Here is a 21,045-nt window from a genome sequence, read left to right as displayed (position 1 = left end):
CTTCACCTTCTCAGACTGATGCTGCTGCCAGCTTGGCTTAGATCCCATCACTGCAAGACTGACAGGTTATCAAGCAAACTGTCTCCATTGCCAATACCTCCCTCCAGATGTCCTCAAACCACAGTGTGCCTCAAAGTGACAATTCGATCTAATCTTCCCAAGGAACGCTGTGATGCTTTACCTCTCCTAACACAAACCTCTCCTCGAGAGGGTTTGCACATGAGAAGCTCAGCGAAGCCCACAGCTGGGCCAGGGCAGCCAGTGTTGGGGAGATAAATAATCAACTGTCCATGATTGATTCAGGGACTGATAATTTCCAACACGACAAGAGTGAATACACAGCCAAAGCTCTCTCCTCTGCATCCAAGCTGCAGCAAGTGCCTCCTGGCTATGGCCATGAAAGCATTCCAGCCAGGGTTCCCTGTGACCTGAGAGAAGGGCTCACCAGGTGCTCAATGAAACTCTCTAGTCAAAAACAAGAGCAGAGGGTAGATCTCCATCCCATCTCCAACTCTTCTCCTCGCCCTATGTCCAGCTGCAGCTGTTGCCACATTACTTCCAGTGGTTTCTCAATGCATCGTGCATGGCCAAGGAGAGGGAGGAGGTGCATGGGGTCAGGAGAGCCCATCAGCTTTTGTCTGTGGTGACAGTCCTCAGAGACACTCTCTGCCACTCAGAGTTTATCACACGACAGGGACAGTATTTCTTTAACCAGTATGTCAGGGACACATTATGTACATGACACTTACAGGACACATATATACATACTTGAGACATGAGTATGTGTCTCATACCCACATGTATGCATCCAAGGGCAGAATAGGCTTGCTGGGTTATTGATGAGTTAATGGCACTGCTATGGAGCAGTTGTACGTAAACCACAACAGACTGGTCAGGCACAGTACTTACAAACACCTCTATGGTGACGGGGACGGTGCTGTTGAGCGGTGGGTTCCCAGCATCCTTGGCCATCACAGTCAGGTAAATAACCCCATTGGCCACCTGCTCGTAGTCAAGGGGGTGGTTCACGCTGATCACTGAAAGGATGCAAAGTGGGACAGTCAGGGGGCATTCACACACCGAGCAGGACAGCTGGCAGGCTCAGAGTGTGGCCCATCCACACCAGCTCCCCAGGCCCAACAGTGACTGCTCGAGGTGGCAATGCCCCTAGAACATAAGTGCTGGGCATTACTGAACTAGCATAACCCAGAGCAAACTGTACACCCACAGAAACACAGCTCCACAGTGTCTTGGCTCAAGGAACATGTTGCAGGTGAGGTCAGGTTAGGACAAGCAGAGGAGCTGCCAGAACAACTTCCTAAAGCCTGCTGATATGATGCTTGCAGGAGTATAAATGCAGCCTGAGCTGCTGCTTCTGCTTGTCAAGGGCTCCGTGGCCCCTGGACCAGTGCTTACCTCCATACCCTTCTGACACTGCAATGTCAAAGTAATCTTGAAAGGCAGATGCCTGCACAATGCTGTATGTGATCTGGTTGTTTGGAGGGGAGTCTTCATCAGATGCCTGGGGAGTGAGCAGAAGAAGAAATGAGCACGAGAGCCATGGGAGATGTAGGCTGGGCCCAAGAAAAGTGAAAAAGTGATGGAGGAAGATGCACTCGTCGGGGAAGATGCACCCTGAGCAGGTTTGTAAACCAGCCTCTCCTCCCATCTTGAATCCCAGGAACAGCTCACTGGGTCCCCCTCTCCTTATCTCCCTGCATTACTCATCCAGCCTGGCCCTATGGAGGGAAAGAAAGCCATGCTTTTGCATCATGGCAAAGTTTGGTTTTGTGCTGAAGGAGCAAACAGTCTTTTCTACCTGCCTTCTCTCCACAGCAGATGCTTACAGCTCCATCAACAACAGAGCACCTTCTGCTTGGTGCCTGCTGACTTTATTGAGCAGAGCAAGGTGATACAGAGGTCGTGCCTGTGCCCTGGGAGAAGCCCCAGGTCCCAGGGATGCTGCATAGACACAGGACTTGGAGGAAAGGAGGAGGGAGGCAGCTCCTGGCTGCAGCACCACACCTAAGTGCACTTCACAGTAAAGCACAAAGCATATTTTAGGAGGAACGCAAGAGTGATGGCAGCAGGGGTGGATGGGGACATAACCCACTCCTGTCTCCCCACAGCACTTCCCAAGTGGAGAAGCTGCTCCAGTCCCTCACCCGGAGCCGGACCACCTGGGTGACGGAGGGCTCGTTCTCCCGCAGAGCCCCCAGGTACGCCTCCTTCTGGAAGGTGGGGACGTTGTCATTAACATCGAGGACATTGATCCTGACGCGTCCTGTCGTCTCCTCCCCACCGCCATCCCGGGCGATGACGGTCAGGGTGTAGCGCTGCATGGTCTCAAAGTCTAGCCGAGCTGTCAGGAGGATTATGCCTGTGTCCTTGTCCAGTGAGAAACTGCGGGAACAAGAAAGAAGAGGGTAAGCCCTGGTGACCACATGCTGTGGATAGAGAGATAGGGTGGCAGCAGCCTGAGAGCTAGCACCACAGCAGGTGAAGTTCATGGCTTTCTTCTGAAAAATTTTAAGTCCTAGAACATCTCCAAGAGCTTAGCACAGGTGGTGGGGTAGAAACCCTCAGTACTGCTCTACAGGCAGAGAAAGAGGGATCAGTGGCACCCACATCCCTTCTGCTTGGGCAGCCCACATACCTCCTGCAGCTACCCACCATGAGTGAGTAACACAAGATGCTCCAGGGCCAACAACTGTTGGTCTCCCTAGGTTCTGATTTAGCAAAGTGATTAAACGTGCTGAGCATCAGGCATGTGCTCAAGTTAACTCACCCTGCTGGGAGACACCATAGTGTGGTTTTCATAGGGTGTATCACAGGGACAATATGTATGTAGGACATAACAAATGCCCTTAATTGCCATCTGGCTTCTTAGTGAGGTTAGAAGAGGATTTTGAAGAATCAAAGTCATACTTACCGGTCAGGGTCATCACTGAAAAAATAACTGACTTTCCCGTATGTGCCCACGTCATTGTCAGTTGCCTGAGAAAATAAAAGTTTATTGATAAATGAAGGTATTTATGGGAATGTTGCATTACACACACTAGTGAATCCATTATGTCCTATTTACCTCCTTCTACCCAGATGCCAGCAGGCAACGCCAGTGCATACCTTATGTGCTGCCATTTATCACCCGAGAGATGAAGGGCTGGGGCTGTCTATGCTTGCCTGAGTTATCCTGCACATCCCTGACTCCCAGCCTGCTCTAGATAACAGCCCTCCATCAGCATCTCTCCCCAAACCTTTGGCAGTGGGAAATTTTATGCTTACTTATTTTCCTGATGCACTGAGCTAATGTGGGAAGCGCAAGTGAAATAAATGTCTCCATGGACCATTCCTGGGGGCCACCCATCCTGGGCCCATGAAGCCAAAGAGTCAAGACCCATAAGCCCATGTCCAACTGTTCTCTGTGCATTCAGGGCTGGCAGCATGCTGGGGCTGCTGGGTGAAAAAGAAAAACCTATCCCACTTCAAAACTTCCCCCACCAGGCTAAAATACAGACCAGGAAAAGCAAGGGAAGAGATGAAGATCCTGTTTTCCAGAAGCAGATCCCATCAGGCAGCCCTTCTGGGAGTGCAGTCTGCTGCAACCCCACTGAAAGACTAATACCTCTCAGGATGCTGCGGCATGGGCATGAAGTGCTAGCTCTCATTCAGTCCAGTGCAGAAGTGGCTGCATGTACACCGCCGCCAGCTGCTGAAGCTGGAGCAGGCTGGTCACGGCTAAGCAACAAGCACCTTCTGGGGAAGGTGTGCAAAATGCAGTGTGTCAGCTCCGGATGAGCAAGGCAAGATTTATGCATGTTTTAAAGTTTTTTCTCTAATGAATACATAAAATATGCATGAGCGGCGGCAGGAAAAAGAAGGAAATTTTATTTCTAGGTGAGGAAAATGGAATGCAAGCCCCAAAATACTCTTTTTCTCCCCCACTATATTTTCTAAATGGAGGCCTGTCTGGATTACTTAGACAACAACAGGTCTGTGAAAAAGCAGGGTCAAAGACACATTTTATGTCCAGATACCAGCAAAAGGCTGTATTTTAGGACTGGCATGGAACACAACCTGTTCCTGAAACCTTCCTGATTTATGATGGCCTTGATTACCCTTGACAGTAGACTAGGATCTTGAACACACCAAACTGCTTTACCCCTATGTGCTGCTTACCTGCCACACCACAGGGTGGCAGAAAGGAAAAGGCATGAAAACTAGCTAGGATTAATTCATTTTTTCTCACCCCCAATGCTTTCCCAGCTTGAGTGTTAAAGTCCTGCTGCTTTACACCAGCTGAGGGGTGGGCTGGTGGAGCCAGCCTTTCAGACCTACTGATTTTGCCAATTTTCCTCTCCACTGCTAAGATGTGTTTTACTTCTCATGTTCACTGCAATTGCATTCAACAAAATGGAACAAGCCCGCCAAAATCTGCCTGGAGAGATGCCCAGAGAGTGAGCAGCACCTGCTCCTGGAGGGCAAGCCCCTCTGGGATGCATCTCCCTCCTCAGAGGACACCAGGGAGGACACTTACAAAGGTGCGCCATGCCAGGCAGAGCCTGCCTGCTTTTCCAATGGAAACACCTGGGAGGAGGGGCATTAATCTACCATCTGCCCACCCCAGCTTCCCTCAGCCAGTTAATACTGGTATAAATTCCTCATCCTAACACTTGCCACCAGCCTAGGCGGCTATGAATCATGGTGGCAAACCCCCAGAGCTTTGCTGGGGCTGACCAACAAGGGCCCTCGGCCCTCTCTCCCCAGAATCCTTGAGTGCTTTGAGCATTCTCAGCATTGCCTGGTACAAGCCAGCCCTCGATCTTCCAGTCAGGATTTTTCCCAGCTATTATTTCTGTGCCCACAATCTCTGTGAACCCCTAGATCCCATTAATCCCTAAGTGGCTGGTGCGAGATCAAAGCCCAGAAAGGCACTTTCCACGCATCTGGATCGGCTGGTGATGAGATAGTGATTTATAGGGGGCCTGACAGTGCCACAGAGCACAGGCAAAATGAATTCCCTTTATTTGGCCTCATACAATTGCACTTGTAAGCGCTTACTGCCGTGACAGACAACACTGGGAAAGTGTAATTTTCTTCTGATGGGGAAAAAAAAATACAGTGAAGGAGGAAGGTTAAAAGAAGGTGAGCACAGAGCCTCTTGGTGTGGGAGGTGGTGGGGAGCCAAGCCAGGAAGGTATGCTGTACCCTGAGCTGTGGGGATGCCAGCAGCCAAAACTGCCAGCAACACAAAGCGACCCACTCACAGGGAGCCAGGAGGCTGGGCAACCTAGCTCTGCCCCGTACACCACCTCACGAGCCAGGCTAATTAATTACCCTGATTTACACCAGGGCAGGTGGGAGGTGATGCCTGCTTGATGGCTTTCCTGGCAACTGAACATCACGGACATAATGCAGGGCAACACAGCAGGTTACTTGAGCGTGACAGGGAATATGCAAAAAGCAAAACCATGCATGCTCAGCATATTTAATTTTCGATCTACACTTGTTTCTGCATTACCAAACTTTTTTCCTCTAAGGGTAAAAAAGACGCTCAGATGCTCGAACCCCTCAGGAGCTGACATGCACCCCATTTGTAAAGCAATCCTGAAATGCAGCCTGCATGCAGAACACCCCAAATCCCACCGAGACAACAGCTCTGGGGGCCTTTCACAACCCCTGGGTACCAGCTGTTTTCTCACAGCTCAGCCCCTTGACTGACTGGTCGTCCCCCCCAGGCATGCACGCATCCCTCTCAGCAGCCAGGGGAGGAAAGGCATCTGGCTGGAAGTATCCTGGGGTTCCACCTGGAGAAGCAATCAAATGGCTTTTACGTCTGCTTCTCTCCTGCCCAGAATATTAAAGTGGGATTTGCCCACTGGAGCCTGCAAAAGGGCAGGATGAAAACGCGGGTCCACATCTGTACTTTTATGAGCTGTCACAGGCAGAGACCATTTCTAAAAAAACACATTTGTGCAGCTAAACTCTGGGAGAGTGGCAAGAGGAGAAAGCCTGGATAACCCAGAGGATTAATTTACTGAGCTGCAGGATGGTGTGGGCACCCGGTACATAAACCACAGGTGCACAAGAATACCCACACCCAGTTCTCAACCCATCTCTATCCCCCAAGCAAGTATTTTGGACATCCCCCTTCTGTCCCACCAGGGGCCATCATGTACAGCTTTCCCCACCAGCCTGTGGGCCCACAGAGCCAGAAGGAAAAATGAAGAGCCAGTGAGCGGTTCTGGTCCCGTGGGCAAATCTGCAGGAAAGGGCATGTCGTCCAATTTGTTCAGGAAACAATAGCAATGTTTGACATGCCACCAGGATTGATGGAGCAGAAATTTACATGAGAGAATTCAGTTTTAAGCAGCTATACGCAGCTTCGCCCATAATGGTTTCAACATTCATCATCCACCGAGCTCACTCAATGACTCCTTAAACTGCCTGAGATTAACTCTACTCACAGCAGCTTCAAGGAGCATGGCATGAAGAGCAGCGAAGGGCTGAAAGAGCCAAGAAGAGCCTTTCAGGGCAACATGGATTCCCTGCGGAGCCCCCAGTATGGAAGTCCTCCCCCCAAATCTGTCAGGCATAAGCAGCTGGAGATTGGTTATAGGGGTCACCAAAGTTGGAAGGATGACTGTTACTGTTTGGATGAGACAGGCTGCCATGTCCTGCCTGCCTGAAGATGGCTCCATCAGCACCAAGGGAGCCAAATCCTTCCCACCTTTCCATCTGCATGGGGCTGCTAGAGCGGGTCCCAGATCAGTTTGTTCCTGTTTGCCCTCTTTGTTTTCCTTTCCCTACCTCACATGCAGAAACCAGGAAATAAAAATTGATGGGGAGCAAATTGCTTTGGGCAGAAGCTCTCTGCTTAAAAGAGTTGTAGCATGAAAGCAATTACAGGATGTCAAAAAGCTGTCAGGGTACCAGAGTGACCAGGTGTTGAGTCTTGTCCTCCTGCTGCCTGCCGGCTCCCCTGCCCACGCTGGGCAGGCACCAGGGAGACCAAGGCACCAGTGCTTGGGCTATGGGAGAAAGGTAACAGAAGGAGGATTCCTGTCTGCTTCCTACTTGTTTGCAGTTTTCTAGGGAAGAAAATGAGATGGATGTGGCTGCTCCTCTGTGCAGACTGGCAGTCACAGGCCGCTCAGACCATGGTACAAGCAACCCAGAGCACAGAGCCATGCCCTGTAGTCATACTGATTTTTTGGAGCCATCTAAACCTGAATGTTTTAAACAGCAAGCATCCTTTCTTAAATGCAATCACTGCGATCTTCAGGTGCCAGAGGAATAACAGCTAACCTCTAGTATCCACCCAGATTGTGGTTTGATTTGTGATTTGGGGAAGAGAAATGTGAACGGCCAAGAGCTTCCATGAGAAGCAATCTCCAGGCTGCAAAACCACATCAAGAAAACCAATGGAAAACCTACTTAAAGTCATTATGCCCTTCCCAGATGGAAAACAGCTCTCTTGCTGGCATCACCTGCCCTGACCACGCTCTTTCCCAGGCCTTTAAAGAGCAGCTGCCTGGTGGGAGGTGGCAATCAAGCACAAGTGGAGCTCGCGGCTGGCCGGCATTGCCGAGCTGGAGCCCAGTGGCATGATTAGCTGAAAAGGAGGGAGGTGGGAGTGGGGAAGCGGGGTGATGCCGAGGTACCGCTGCTGCTGTCTTCCCCAGCAGCTCCAGACCGCGTGGGAGCCGGGAGCTCAATCGCCACTAACGACCCTAGAGGGCTGTGCTGAACCTGGCTGGGTGGGAAGAAATAGCCAATCAACCCCCTTGGGAACTGCAGAGCTTTTCCCCACCTGTTCTGCCAGCCACGGGGGGAAAACAACAGCCTCCTTGATTGTGTTTTATAACAGTGTTCCCTGCAACACCAGATCCTTGCAAGAGAGGTTAACACTTGCCTGGGCAGCTTTGATTTAACGGAGAGTAATGTACTGTAGCTGGGCGGCTGCAATAGCTGGAGACCAGGGTTTAAAACATGAGCTGACAGAAGACACCCCTTGAGTGACAAAAGCTGGCATCTTGAGCACGTGTTTCCAGTATGCAAGGTGACACCCAGACCATTTAGAAGCCTGTCTTGGTGTTTTCACTGGAGCTCCATGCTGGAGCTGGGCACAAGTTCTCCACTAACCAATTGTATTGATTTCATATTCTCCTGTTGTCCACCTAAATGGCAAGCAGCACATCTGAGAGATTAAATAACCACACAATTGCCTGGCTTGACATCTCAATCACTTTGCTGTTGGGTCTCTAATGAATTTTACAGCCCAGCAAAATAGAAGAAATTAAGGTCAAACTCCGGTGGAGGAAATATAAATCCCCAATGATCCCTGAAGTATTCACAAAAGCTCCTGGAAGCCAGTCATGCCTCCCATCATCTGCAACTCTATTGCATTCAGGAGATGAGCATGAGCTTCATCTGAGGCACATCAGGGAGAAGGGTACAAAAAGGCAGAGGAGGAGGGAAGAGCCAAACTGGTCCTCACCTGGAGATGAACATGTAGTGGCTGAACAAGGGATAGTGGCTTTAAAATGAAAAAGAGTAGATTTAGATTACGTATAAGAAAGAAGTTCTTTACTGTGAGGGTGGTGAGGCACTGGAAAAGGTTATCCAGAGAAACTGTGGAAGTGTTCAAGGCCAGGCTGGATGGGGCTTTGAGCAATCTGGTCTAGTGAAAGGTGTCCCTGTCCATGGCCGAGGGCTTAGGACTATATGATTGTTAAACTCCTTTCTAACCCAGACTAGTCTATGATTCTATGTTGAATCCTGGTTTGGAGAAAGGGAATGACAAAGCCCAACCTTTGTCCAGAAGCAATGAAGATAATTCACTCTGAAACTGGATGCAGCTCTGAGTGTGAAGCAAATCCAGCCAGAGAGTGGGCTTTTCAGTTTGTCAGCCCAAAGCATATACCTGCCAGGCAGAGGCATTCCCAGGGAGAGCAACAGGGATGCTCCTTGTTAAGCCCAAAGAAAACCATGGTCCAGAAACCATAGGCTGAGCTACAGGAAGACAATATCCTTGCTCCCCAGGAGCTGGAAACTAAAACTGAGTTTCAGTCAGACAGCAAGTATCTACTCCTTAAGGGTGTTTTAGAGGATAGAGAGCCTTAGATTTACTTCTGTGACTGGAGTTACTGAAAGGGGTTTGGTTACAGGATACAGCAGCCAGCCATTGGAAGACCAAGCAGAGCCTATCGCCTGAGGCAGAAGTAGCCTCTGGATGGCTCGAAGGATCTCAGGAGATAGATTTACACATCTCATGGCTCCCAAATGCCCTGTTTAGGTAAATTAGTCTCCCCTTAACACCTCAGCAGCAGCTGGTCAGCAGCACGAGGATACACAAGATCATCTCTTCATGGGGTGACGTTGCTTCTGTCATTGCTTCAGCTAAGGCACCTGCTGGGTGCTGATTTTCATGGGAGCTCTTTGCTCAAGGAAGCAGAACCCTGGCTGCTTTGGGAGAGATGTGGGTGCTGTGGGTATGGGGGAGGCCAGCTTGGAAAACAGATTAAAATCCCAGGAACAGTGGCTCTGTTGGAGCTTTGCAGGTGGGAAAGCATGATGGAGTTGCCCTTGCTCAGAACTGCTAAAGGTGGGAGAGGACATACTGAGGTGAAGATGGTTACTGCCCTAAAAGGACTGCTGGGAAGGATGTGTGAAGCCGAGGTGTTCAAATGTCAGCAAGCAGCACCTTGGGAAAAAATTCTCCTTTCACTTCCCAGACACCTCCCAAATCACCATCAAGAGAAAACTACCCAACCTTATTTCCTGCTGTGAGCACTGGGAAGGGTCAGGGGGAATCCCGCAACCCATCTTGTGCTTTGCAGAATGCAATTTGGACAGGAGCAGGTTCTGCATTTGCTCTGCATTTTTCTTATCTCACAGGCTGAAATGGCTTTTGCTTTTTTTTTTTTTTTTTTTTGGGGGGGGGGGGATAGGGGGAGGGGTGTGATGCGGTATGTCTGTGATTTTGTTTTGGTTTTGCCACCTTTGAGCTTTAACTGTGCATTTATCCTGACAGCTCCATCAGGACAGGGAGAGGCTGCGAAAGCTGCAATAAGTGTCTCTCTCCTCAACGCTCAGGCTGTCATGATTCCTATTCCATCCCATTTTAGTCTTACGGATTGATATTTAGATTAAAGAGATAAACACAGCCAAAGAGCACAACAAGGGGCCCTGACAAACAGATGAGGACTTCAGATCTGTCATTCGTGCTGCTACCTGGCAATTCCCTCCTCCCCTTTCCTTTATTTACAGAGCTGGATTGATAAGAATATTTAACAGGAACAAGAAGAGCAAGCATATTTTTAGGTAGGTTTTTTGGGTTTTGGTTTGTTTTTGGTTTTGTTTTCAGAAAACAAGAAGCATGCAGGAAGAAGACAAGCCGTTCATGTTTAACTTTCCAGCAATTTGGAATCGCCTGCTTTGATTATTTAACTATTTACTGTTTCATGTATTTGCAGTTTTTCTCTCCTCTTGCAGATAAAGGATTCAATTTTCTTTTAAGCGGTGGGGAAATTGGAAGAGATTTTGTTCTGTTTAGGCACAGCTGGAGTCGGAGCACTCAGGGGGATTGAGAACAACAAGATCAATTAAGATGCTAACGGGAGGAAGATGAGATGTGTGGGCCAGGGGAGGGGAGAAGGGCTGAAAGAAGGGACAAAGTCCATGCTTGGAGGACATCAAATATGTCCAACTGACAGTCCCCCTCCTCCATCCTATATGAGCTGCTGCTGAGCCATGCTTTCCTATTCCTGCCAGTGTCCTTTGAACTCCCTCCTGCTTTCCTAGAAGTCCTCTCCCCATGCCTGAGCCTATCGCCTGCATCCCATTGCTCACCCTGGATGTTTGGATGGCAGTGTCTCATTACCACCTCCCTGGTATTCACCCTCTTCAGCAAGGGCTTTCCAATACATTTTCCATTTATTCAGGCAGAAAGAAAGGATGGAAGCTGACCTGCAAGTCCTCTTCTCCTAGTGGCTGACCACACTGTACTCCCCAAACCTATGTGGGAAGGCAAAAAAGGTGCAAGCTACTTCTAACATAGGTGCAGTAGGCACAACACAAACTCAACCCCCTAAGTAAACCCCCTAGAGCATTAGTCAACTAGAAAAGGTTGAGAAGTTCTGTGCTTTCCCCATGGCAACATCCAGGAATGCTGTCCTACTGACCACCAGTGCCCCATGAGATGATAGGATGCATCACAATCTGGTCCTGATGGGAGAGAGGGGATGTTTTATCTCCCAGATGATTCCCTGCAGAAGCTCAAAGTGTGGTCATCCCTGGAAACCTTTTCATCCATCTACTGATTTGCAAGGTATTTCCCCACCTCACTCCCTGTTCTGATTGGCTATGTTCCTTACTCCATGCAACCTTTCCAAAATCGGAAGCAATACAGGCTTTCCCTCAAGGCTGGTCTACACAGTCACCATCATCATGTGGGACAGAAATACAGCTTGGGGTGAGCATCTTGGCACAGCACATTGCCCATCAGCAGCTGAAAGCTACAGCCAGCTTCTTCATTCAGCCTCTACAACTATTGCCTTTTATCTCAGACTGTTTCTGCCCCCTGCATTCACTTTTTCTCCAGGAAAAAGAAGGGGAAAGAAAACCTTTGGAGATCATCTAGAAACAAAAGACAGTGCCAGCTACCAGATGTTAGGGGACAGTTAGTGCCCCTGACCAAAGGGATGAAAGGGCGCAGGGTCGGATGAGACCTGAACGCTCCATAGGCAACCGGGGGAAACCCCCCAGGTTTGCAAAACTCCATATCACCTGTGTCAGCCACATGCACTTGGATTTGAACAAACCCAGAGAGGTGCAACCCCAAAGCTGTCCCAGTACCACTGCAAGGCTCCAGTCCAGGAAGCGGGAGCCCATGGACCGTAGCATCCCTGTGCTGCCCACCAAACTTGCACCAGTGCAAGCTGATGGCTGATTGAGAAAGCAATTTGCATTTTAAATAGGTGCTTATTGACGTCTGCGACTCTCCTTCCCAGAGTGGGAAAACTACATTATTACTTTCTTGTTGACTGGCATTTACAGCTGGCTGGAAAGAAGGGGAAAGAAAATCAGGCTGGGATCGATTTTCCCACCCCCAATGTGAGGCCAAAGACAGATCGAAGAAGCAGAAGAGAGCTGACAGCTGGATGGTAAAGGAGAGAAACTTTGCCAACCAAATTAAAGGTTGCCTTAATGAGGAGAGTAATGGAAGGTTAATTAGTGCATTTACTTCATTAGGCTCTTACTAACAAGGCTTCTCCTGAGGAAGTGCAGTGCCAGGGAGGGGGAAGACGAAAATCCATGTGAAAGGATCTGTTGGGGATGATGAGCAGGTTGAGGACAACCCATGGGGGGTAGCAGAAAGGGACTATCCAGGAATGTGAACCAGAATGCACATACACACACACATATGTAATAATATACACACACATTTATAAAATACATAGGCTAAGGCATTTGCAAAAAATGAAAGAGGGACCTTCCTTTCTTCCTTCTATAAAATTATCTGAAAATTATGATCTGAAACTCAAGAAAAAAAGGGAAGGTGGTGTCTTTTAAAGCACTGACTCTCTAAGATTCAGGTTATCAAGTCCCAAGGAAACACAGTGCCTATTTTACATGCCTTGCTGCATACCACAAACCACAGAAAATCATTCCCATGGTGAAATTGATGTCTGATGGTTGATTTGGGCATCATAGGTTATAGTTTGAGGTCTGTGGACTGCTGGAGATGCTCAGACTATTCCTGAGGGTCTGCAAAAGATAACACCAGCAAGCTTGCCTGAAAATGTCATGTATAAGGCAAACATTTTAAAGCTCTGAAAAGTTCCAGCATCACTTTCAGACTTCTTAAGGGTGGCTGTCATGGGATAAAACTCAGCATGATCGCAGACCAGAGGTTCTTTCCAGGCAGGGAGGACAGCAAGGCAAAGCAAAGAGCATAACCTTGCAAGAATGTGGGTGGATAAGGTCACAAGGAGAAGGCAGTCACTAATTCAACAAGGATTTGGGACAAACTGCTACATGTCCATCCCAGGGAGGTGTTGATGTTATTTTCATAAGCGTGGCTCATCTGCTTTATATCAGAGAGGTGCCTGAATGGGTGACTGTATCGTCTGACCTGGCCTGAGTAAAGAAGAGTGGCAGAAGAGCACTGGGAATCACAGGGGTTAATACCTCTGCTGGGAGATGCTTGTGTGGGGGTTGAAGGTAATGCACTTCCTGCAAACTTCTTCCTACTCCTCTCCCTTTTTCATCCCAACCATTTGCCAGGGAGCTTGGGCAGGGAGGGGGCCACCAGCAGCCTCCCCAGCTGGCTCCTGCTTGCCAGCCCGTTGACAGAGCCTTCAGCTACAGATCCTAGCCTGCACAGCCAAGCCAGACCACAGCAAATAAAGCAAAGAGGAGGGATCACAGAGCTAGGATTACTTTCCACACTTCCCTGGAGAACCATTTTTTTCCAGACCCTTCAAGGCAAATCAAATGCATTGTTGTGTTAAAAACAAGTTACTCTTGGTTTGTTTAGGCTTTAATGATTTTGGTTATCAGAGGTTTCCAGGAGGACTTTGCTGTGCAGCTCTGTAGTGTATTGAGGAGCTTAAGGAGACCTCCTGCCCCTTAATTCATACCTCCTGCTGGGTCGTCCTAGGCCCCTTCCCCATTCATCAGGGTCTAGCAAATACATCAGCAAAGGAGAACAATGCACAGACCTACACCACTGTGTAGCTCCCTGGCTTTTGGGACATCAGCACCACACTGACTCATGGCAGCTGCTGTCAAAGCAGCAGTGTCCAAAGACAAGTCTGGAGGGATGCTGTGCTCTCCGTTCCATTCATTACAGCGCTCAGACCCTGAAGCCTTGCAAGGTGGCAGGACCCGGACACACCACAGGCTTAGCGCGACAAGTGCGAACACGTGCTTGAACCTTCCCTGTTCTTCCCAGCCAGGCATCTTCCACCACACGCGAGGGGCATGACTGTGCCAGAAAGGACAAGAGGGGATGCTGGAATGAACCCTCCATCTTTTCCTCCTGCTGAGGGGAGCTTGCTGGAATTTGGGCTGGGTCTTGGTAATTCCAGAAGCAAGGCCATGTTTTTCATAGCTTCTTCCACCCAAAAAAATTCCCCACTAAAAGCTTTATCTAGTGCCAATGCCTCTCCCCCTCCCCACGTCACAGAGGAGCTCCTCGTGCGGGCCCCACCACAGCTAATGGGATGTGAGGCTCTGGGATCCCTGTCAAACCCTCCACACCTGGGGAAGGAAGGAGCAGAGACCTGAGCAGCTAGGTCTGATGCCTGATCAGCTGCAGTCCTCTTCACAGCCATCGGGAACCTGAGAGTTTTCTTTCTGCTTCTGTCTCAGCTGACATGCTACATGATGGCTTGTGAAGCAGCAATACTACTTCCTGCTCCTGGCAATGATGCAGCTTGAAACATGGAGAGTAGCAGCAGCATGGGGACAAATACCTGAGGGCTTCTGCTGTATCTGGACTCAAATAGAACTAATGGACTGGCCCCAGTAGGTCCTCACTAGTCCTGGACCTCAGCCCTTGCTAGAGCTTTGTCCCAAAGCAGAGGGCATTCCTTTTGGATCTCCCCCTCTCATCATTCCCTGCTCCCACAGAATTGCTATTCCTCTGTAGCAGGCATTCACTCTGGCAATGTCAATATTCATGCCAGACCTCGTTTCCTCAAGACTTGTACTGGTGCTGTGAGATAGAGGCAGGAATGTTGGACCATGCCCTTTTATCTGTTCCTCCCTCATCTGCCCATTGGTTTGTCCCTCTGCAGCAGATTTATCCTCCATCTGGTCTGAGATCTGGGGATGCGACTAACTAGCAACTCATCCTCTCCTCCAGCTTCTGGGCTTATCAGCTGGGAGAGACAGGGCTGGAGATACCCTCCTTTATCCTGCTCCTCTCACCCCAGGACAAAACCAGTTGCTGGGACCCATTTTGGCAGATGTTTGCTGAGCCCATCACAGACACTGATCATGGCTACAGCTGAACATGGCCATTCATCCACCCTAGCACCATCATCCCCCAGGGCTTCCTATTATAGCTTAAAGCCCTCTGTACCATGCAGAGTTGGCACCCTTCCTCAACACACCTCTCTGGAGGTGTGAGCTTTCCAGCCCACAGCACCAGCTGCCCAGGCAGCACTTGTCTGGGGGTATCAGAGCCCCAGTTCATTTAGGGGGCAGTATATTGCTCTTGCTGCCTCTCATTCCTGGAAGGCATGAAGTTATACTGGCTGACTGCTTGCTCAAGAAGTGTGACATTCTTTCTCTGACCTTTTCTGTTGTGTTATTAAAAGGTTTCATGGCCAGTTGTTTCAGAAAAAAAAATAAAACATTTCAATATTTGTTGGTAGCTGGGGCAGAACTTGCCCATCTCTTCAGGATGAGCTCTGGCCAATTCCCTGCTTCACCCCAGCCTCGCTGAAGGAACGTGCCACTCTGTGGCCTCTCCAGCCGGGCTTTCTCATGCATAGCAGGGCCTGGGGCGGGGGAAAGGAGAAGTTCACATGGGGAGAGGCTGCTAACAACTGTGGATCCCTGGGCAGCCTGTGCACCCCTCTGCTCAGCTGTTGGGTTGCATTGTACACCTAACTCCAGACTGCAAGGATATATGTTATAGGGCAGCCTGGAAGCTTTCAGTAAGGACCTCTTCATGCCAGTCTCTGCAAAAGCAAACAGAAGAAATCTCTGGCCTAAGGAGCTTATCAGGTGGATGAAGAGCACGGAGGCAGGAAGGCTGCCTTTGGGTGTATTGCAGGCACCCTGCACAGGACAAAAGCTGTTCCTGTGAAGCCTGTACTCTCCAGATGTTCTCATGCAAGCAAATGACTACCAAATGTATATGATAAATGCCTTTCATGGACGGAATTAAACAGATGGATGAATGGACGGATGAATGGACAGACAGGAAGTGAAGGGAATGCAAAATAAAGAACAAAGAGCGGACAGAATCTTAGAGGGCAGAAAAGGCTGTGCTGTGCTAAGGAAGTAACTGAGATGTGCCCAGGAAGCCACAGGAGTGCGTAAGAGGGTATCTCTGGACAAAAGGAAAGAGGCAGAGAGCAGAAAGCAGGCAGTGGCACTGGATGCCTGCACTTTGGGTTGTTTTACAGTTGATTTATACGTGTAACAGGCAACGTTTCTCTGCTGTCACTGACATTAGGAGCTGAAATGCTGCAGAAGTGAGTGGCCATTTGTCACTGCAAATGAAGTCTGCTTGCTCTGGTTTTTGCCTTTTCATTTCCAGCTGGCCAATCAGAGGGCAGTGTGGGAAGGGTGGCAGTGAGGAACATGCTTACTCAGCAGAGCGGGATCGCTGCTCTTCCCAGGTCATGAAGGAAGCCCCTTCACCTCTCCAACGCCCTGCAGCCACGCACAGCAAAGGGGTCTAGCAGGGAAGTGCTTGCTGGAAGCTGGGTAACCAGCCCAGGGTCTCCTGGGCTGCTGGGAGTAACTTACCCAGCAATCTCCGCTTGCCTCGGCCCAGTGGTTTTAGCTGCTTGCCTCCCTGCTGGGAAGGAGCTGCAGGCACTGCTCTGCCCTGCCAGCTCTGCTTGGCCATTTCCAGCAGCGGCTGGCAGGAAGCCTCCTGCCACTCTTTGGCGACCGCTTGCCTAGCCCACACGCTCCCCTGTTGATCCTGATCTCATAAACCTCCTGATTTGTCCTTAGAACCCTGGAAATCCATTGCCCCTCAAAACACATGGCTCAAAACCTGCACTTATCTGTACAAAAGCGCATTTTGCACCACTGAGATCCCTAACCGCTATGGGTGAATACCAATAAAGAGCTCCCAGGCAAGAGGAAAAGAAGGTAAAGAGAAAAGGAGGAATTTATTAGCAAGGAAAGCAGACTTTTTGTGTGTGCCACATGGGACAGTTGGAGAGGCACCACACAGAAGGGCAGCGGCATGGAAGCAAGCAGAGGGCTGCATCTCGAAGTCAAGCAGCAGCAGCAGGAGGAGCTGGTACTTTATGAGGGTTGTTAAAAGTTTGGGATCAGCTGGCAGGGCAATCTGGATTTCAGTGCTAATTGCCTCCATTCTGATTTATCATAGAAGATTCAACTCCTGGCATTTTGTGTTCACTCTGAAATGCTGGCATAGCTGGAAGTTGGGGAAAGAGAAAACACAGTAACAATCTCATTTGTTTAGTGTCTGACGGCCTGACTAGCTAAACATCTGCTTGAAATATTAATAACTGTCAGATGGGAACAGCTCAGGGGCTCTATAGTTTCACACCATCTGTTTGTAAAGTAAACACACTTACGCACAGGCGCATACACCCAACCCTTTTGTCAGGGCTTTTATTCTCTGGATTGGCATGTGTGTGTCAATGGGACACCAGGGGCTGTGTCCTGGGAGAGCGGGGGGCATGGGGGAGACAGGAGGGCAGCCAGAGAAAAAGCCAAACAAATTCATGTATGACAAACCATAGCAGTAGTAATGCACCCAAGGCCTAGCAGGGGTTTTGATGCTTCCCACACTTCATATTTTCTGTCCCAAAGGAGCTTTGCTTCTTACTGCCATTCTTCAGCACAGGGATTTGTTCCGATTGTTGCTATGCCCCACATTGGTACTGACCTCAGCTGACATTCCCCTCATGCTCTGGGAAACATATCTTCTTGCCAGGGATTTTGAGTGCTTCCACCAACCCACACAGGAGGGACGAGCCCAATGGAAACACTCCTTGATCATCACCACCTCTGTCTGCTGCACCACCATTCTGCTTTCAGCCATTCAATACCAGGCTCTGCTAAATACAGTTATTCTCCTCTTTTTCCATCCTTCAACCTTTTTGTGGCTCAATTGACCTCAATTTTGTTGAGGAAGATGATGCTTCTAAACAGGGCAGTGAGAAAACCCACACTGAAACATAAATATTGGGCATTTACTCTCACTGATAAAGTGACCGAGTTCAGTAGGTACTACAGCATCTTTTCCCATAACAAGATGAGGCAGGGAGAGGCAGTGCATATGTGATGGGACACAAACTGTGTACACAACTGAAATACTCGTTGGATCCCATGTATTGAGGAGGATGGAGAAGCAACACCATGTCTAGTAGGATCAGTATCTGCAGGACAAGCTGCTTCTGCAGATAAGACGTTTAAGTGCGGGAATCTCCTCAAGTTTCTGGTATGGTGGAAACCACGTACATGGAGACCAGCAAAAGTCAAGATACCTGTTCCAAAAGCCCATGGGAGGGCTATACCTCACCCTACTGCCAGCATCTCCCACCACTCCCTTACCAGGCTCCCCAAGCCAATCCCTTGGAGGTGGGAACCGTGGAGCCACATTCATACCAAGGACTTTGCAGAGAGAGCCAGGATGCTCCTACTCACGTGGACCTGGAGGACGGTGGTGCCCACGGTGGTGTTCTCAAAGAGGCTTACATTGTACAGGGCCTTGCTGAAAATGGGGCGATTGTCGTTCTCGTTGATGAGGTTAATCTTCACACGTGCGAAGCCAACATGGTCTGGAATGCTCTCATTTGCAAAGAGCTGCGCAGAGACAGGAAGCAAAGGGAGGGTTGGAGACATGATTTGCAATGCTTGGGAGAGTTATCTCTTCTTCTTCAATGAGAAAACAATGCTTGACTGAGCTCCCTCACTAGATTATCCACCTCAGTGCTAACCACCAGAGCATAGACACTTGAAACATAAAAGGGACTCTTTCCCCTGGGAGCTGCTCAGCTCTGGGTGAGCCAGACACCCTGCCCCAGTCTCTGCCTGGGGAACCAGGACCTGCCACCCCACCGGAGCCTGAAGAAAGGGTAGGAAGGTTTTTGCTCATCTTCCTCCACCAGTGGTACGAGAGCCTCTCTGTCAGGATGTGTATACGCATTGCTGGTGTGGTGTAAACCTGCTTTGCCTTCCTTGTGAATTTATAGCTCAGATAGAGAGCAGGGCAAAGCTGGAGCAGGAGGCTGGAGAGAGCTTTGGTGCCTCATGGATATACCTTAAGTTTTATGCAAGGGGGCATACCCTCTGCTTAAGCTCTGGCAGCTGTTTTCTTTACTATTATTTCAATTTTTGGTCATTTTGTAATGCTCCAAAGTTCTGTAGTGTGGATTACAGACAGGAAGAGAGAAGCCTGGTTAACAGTCACTCTTAGAAACATGGACATCCCATAGAGCACAGGGGTGCAGCCTTACCGAAAATTCATAGCGAGGAATGGTCTCAAAGTCGAGCGGCACTGCCACACGGACGCGGATGTCTGCCTTCCCCTGGATGGAGGTTGGTGAGATGATGAAGTGGTTGGAGTTGTTGCCCACCAGGTAAACCTCGAAAACACTGTTGGGTCCCTGGGAAGGGAGACAGGAAGGTTAACAGTGACAAAGGAGAGAAGAACTGGCCCATCTGCAGGGTAAGGCTGAAGGTACCTGGGGCCTGGCCAGGGGAGAGCACAGGATAAAAGCACCAACCTGACTGCAAAGCCCGTTTATCAGCTGTGTATCTACCAATGCCCTCAGCTTGGCCCCAGCTGTTTGCCTTCAAACATGTAAAAATGCAGTTACCAGAGATGCAGGGGAGTGTTTCTCTGTTTGGGTTTGGTTAACTGAGCCACAGGGTTAGACACTGACCTTAAGCACTCTTTCTTGCGTTTTATTATGCTTACTGGGTGTACAATGCATGCGATTTCTACAAATCTGCTTTTCATATGCACCCGTTTTATACAAAATCCACGTGCACATGAAAGTAATGCATCCCTGGGATGAACCTGCAGAGCACACAGCTGGAAGGAAAATCTCTTTTACTGCTGCGAGATCCACACATCACAGAGGCTATCACACAGTGGGATTTCATTGCCTTATGCTGGGGATAGAGTGTGAGCAGCTTTCTCCCAGTCAAAGGGCTATTTCCAGTAAGACAGCTCAAGCTGGGAATGGGAAATCTCCTGCTTTCCCAAGACCTGGCCAGCAGAGCAGTGGGACCACCAACATACCAAAACCAGCGCTTCAGGACCCTCGTTCTGGGCCTGGCACCCCTTCCCAAAGCACAGCCCAGCAGAGCACATGAAAAGCAGGTTCAAAAGCTGCCAGAGCTGAATTTCCAATTTTCCCTGAGGGAATGGCCTCACTCCTATCAGAAAAAGGGACCAATTAAATGCACGAAGGGGCACTAATAGCAAAAGCTGGCCAAGTGTGACTACCGAGAGCCAGTGACATGAGCAGAATCCCTCCTTGCTCTCCTCCCTACACTGCCCAGCAGCCTGCAGAGCAGGTTGCAAGCTGAGCATCTCCAGCAGAGCCACACAGCAGGAGCAAGCTCCAAAGGCACCCACTGCCCAGGAGCCCAGCAATGCTCAACTGGTGCACAACAGGGGTGTGAACATCCCTCCAGGGGAATAAAACTGACCCATCTTAGGGCAGACTTCGCTCCTTCCAAAAGATGTTTTGCTGGCAAATGGAAGTACCAGCCCTGGCATGAATGAGGCATGGCACTGGTACAGAGGCTGGGAGGGAGGGAGGCAGGAAGGAAGGGAGGGAGGGAGGGAGGGAGCAAGGATACGGAAAATGGAAAGAGGGAGGCATCACTCCCCCAGCCATTATTTGGTACCCTATCCTTAAGATGCCAATTTATAACAAAGAACCATTTTCCACCAGTGAAAAAAATTCCATTGAGGAATTTCTGCCCAGCTCCTTTGCTGAGCCCTCGGTGTCTCTCCCAGGGGCCAGTGCCCATCCTGCAGGACACAAAAACACCTTTCGTGGTGGCAAAATGTGAGTGATTTTCTTGGAAGCCAGAGAGGAAGCAACTTTGTTGGAGGCATGAGATAAAAGTTGAAACATCAAAAGAAATCTAAGTATTTTCTGGAAGAGAGCTGGGTGGATTAATTCCCCTCCAGCTGGGGAAGGAGATCAGCCTCCAGATACCCACCATTCCTAATTAGCAGCCCCTCGAGTGCCTCAGTCTCCCCTTGTGAGGTCTGGAGAAGGGAAATACATCTGCCTCTTGGGAGGGCTGCTGCGGGTTGCCATTTATATATTTATTCAGCTATTTATTTTT

General features: G+C 49.5%; 1 protein-coding gene across 14 annotated transcripts in view; it reads right to left on the bottom strand.

The window, feature by feature from the left end:
* Positions 1-21,045, bottom strand: part of CDH23 (cadherin related 23) — a 208,303-nt gene that overhangs the window by 62,719 nt on the left and 124,539 nt on the right. For 12 of the 14 annotated variants that reach the window (XR_009963409.1, XR_009963411.1, XR_009963410.1 and 9 more), the window contains exons 12-17: positions 19,191-19,340; positions 18,379-18,537; positions 2,933-2,997; positions 2,166-2,403; positions 1,417-1,522; positions 910-1,037 (exon numbers count right to left, since the gene is read on the bottom strand). Coding sequence is in view for 11 of the 14 variants with exons in the window: in XM_062611652.1 (XP_062467636.1) it covers positions 910-1,037; positions 1,417-1,522; positions 2,166-2,403; positions 2,933-2,997; positions 18,379-18,537; positions 19,191-19,340 (846 nt within the window). In the remaining 3 variants the exon portion in view is untranslated. Of the gene's footprint in view, positions 1-909; positions 1,038-1,416; positions 1,523-2,165; positions 2,404-2,932; positions 2,998-10,346; positions 11,020-15,322; positions 17,141-18,378; positions 18,538-19,190; positions 19,341-21,045 lie in introns of those variants that run through there. The other 2 variants (XM_062611655.1, XM_062611657.1) reach the window with 2 other exon arrangements.

Source organism: Pezoporus occidentalis, unplaced genomic scaffold (assembly GCF_034315485.1).
Source record: "Pezoporus occidentalis ecotype Australia unplaced genomic scaffold, CSIRO_AGI_Poc_V1 ctg155, whole genome shotgun sequence".
NCBI lineage: Eukaryota > Metazoa > Chordata > Aves > Psittaciformes > Psittacidae > Pezoporus > Pezoporus occidentalis.
The sequence above is the reverse complement of the archived record's forward strand: the minus strand, read 5'-3'. Positions and strand labels throughout refer to the sequence as shown.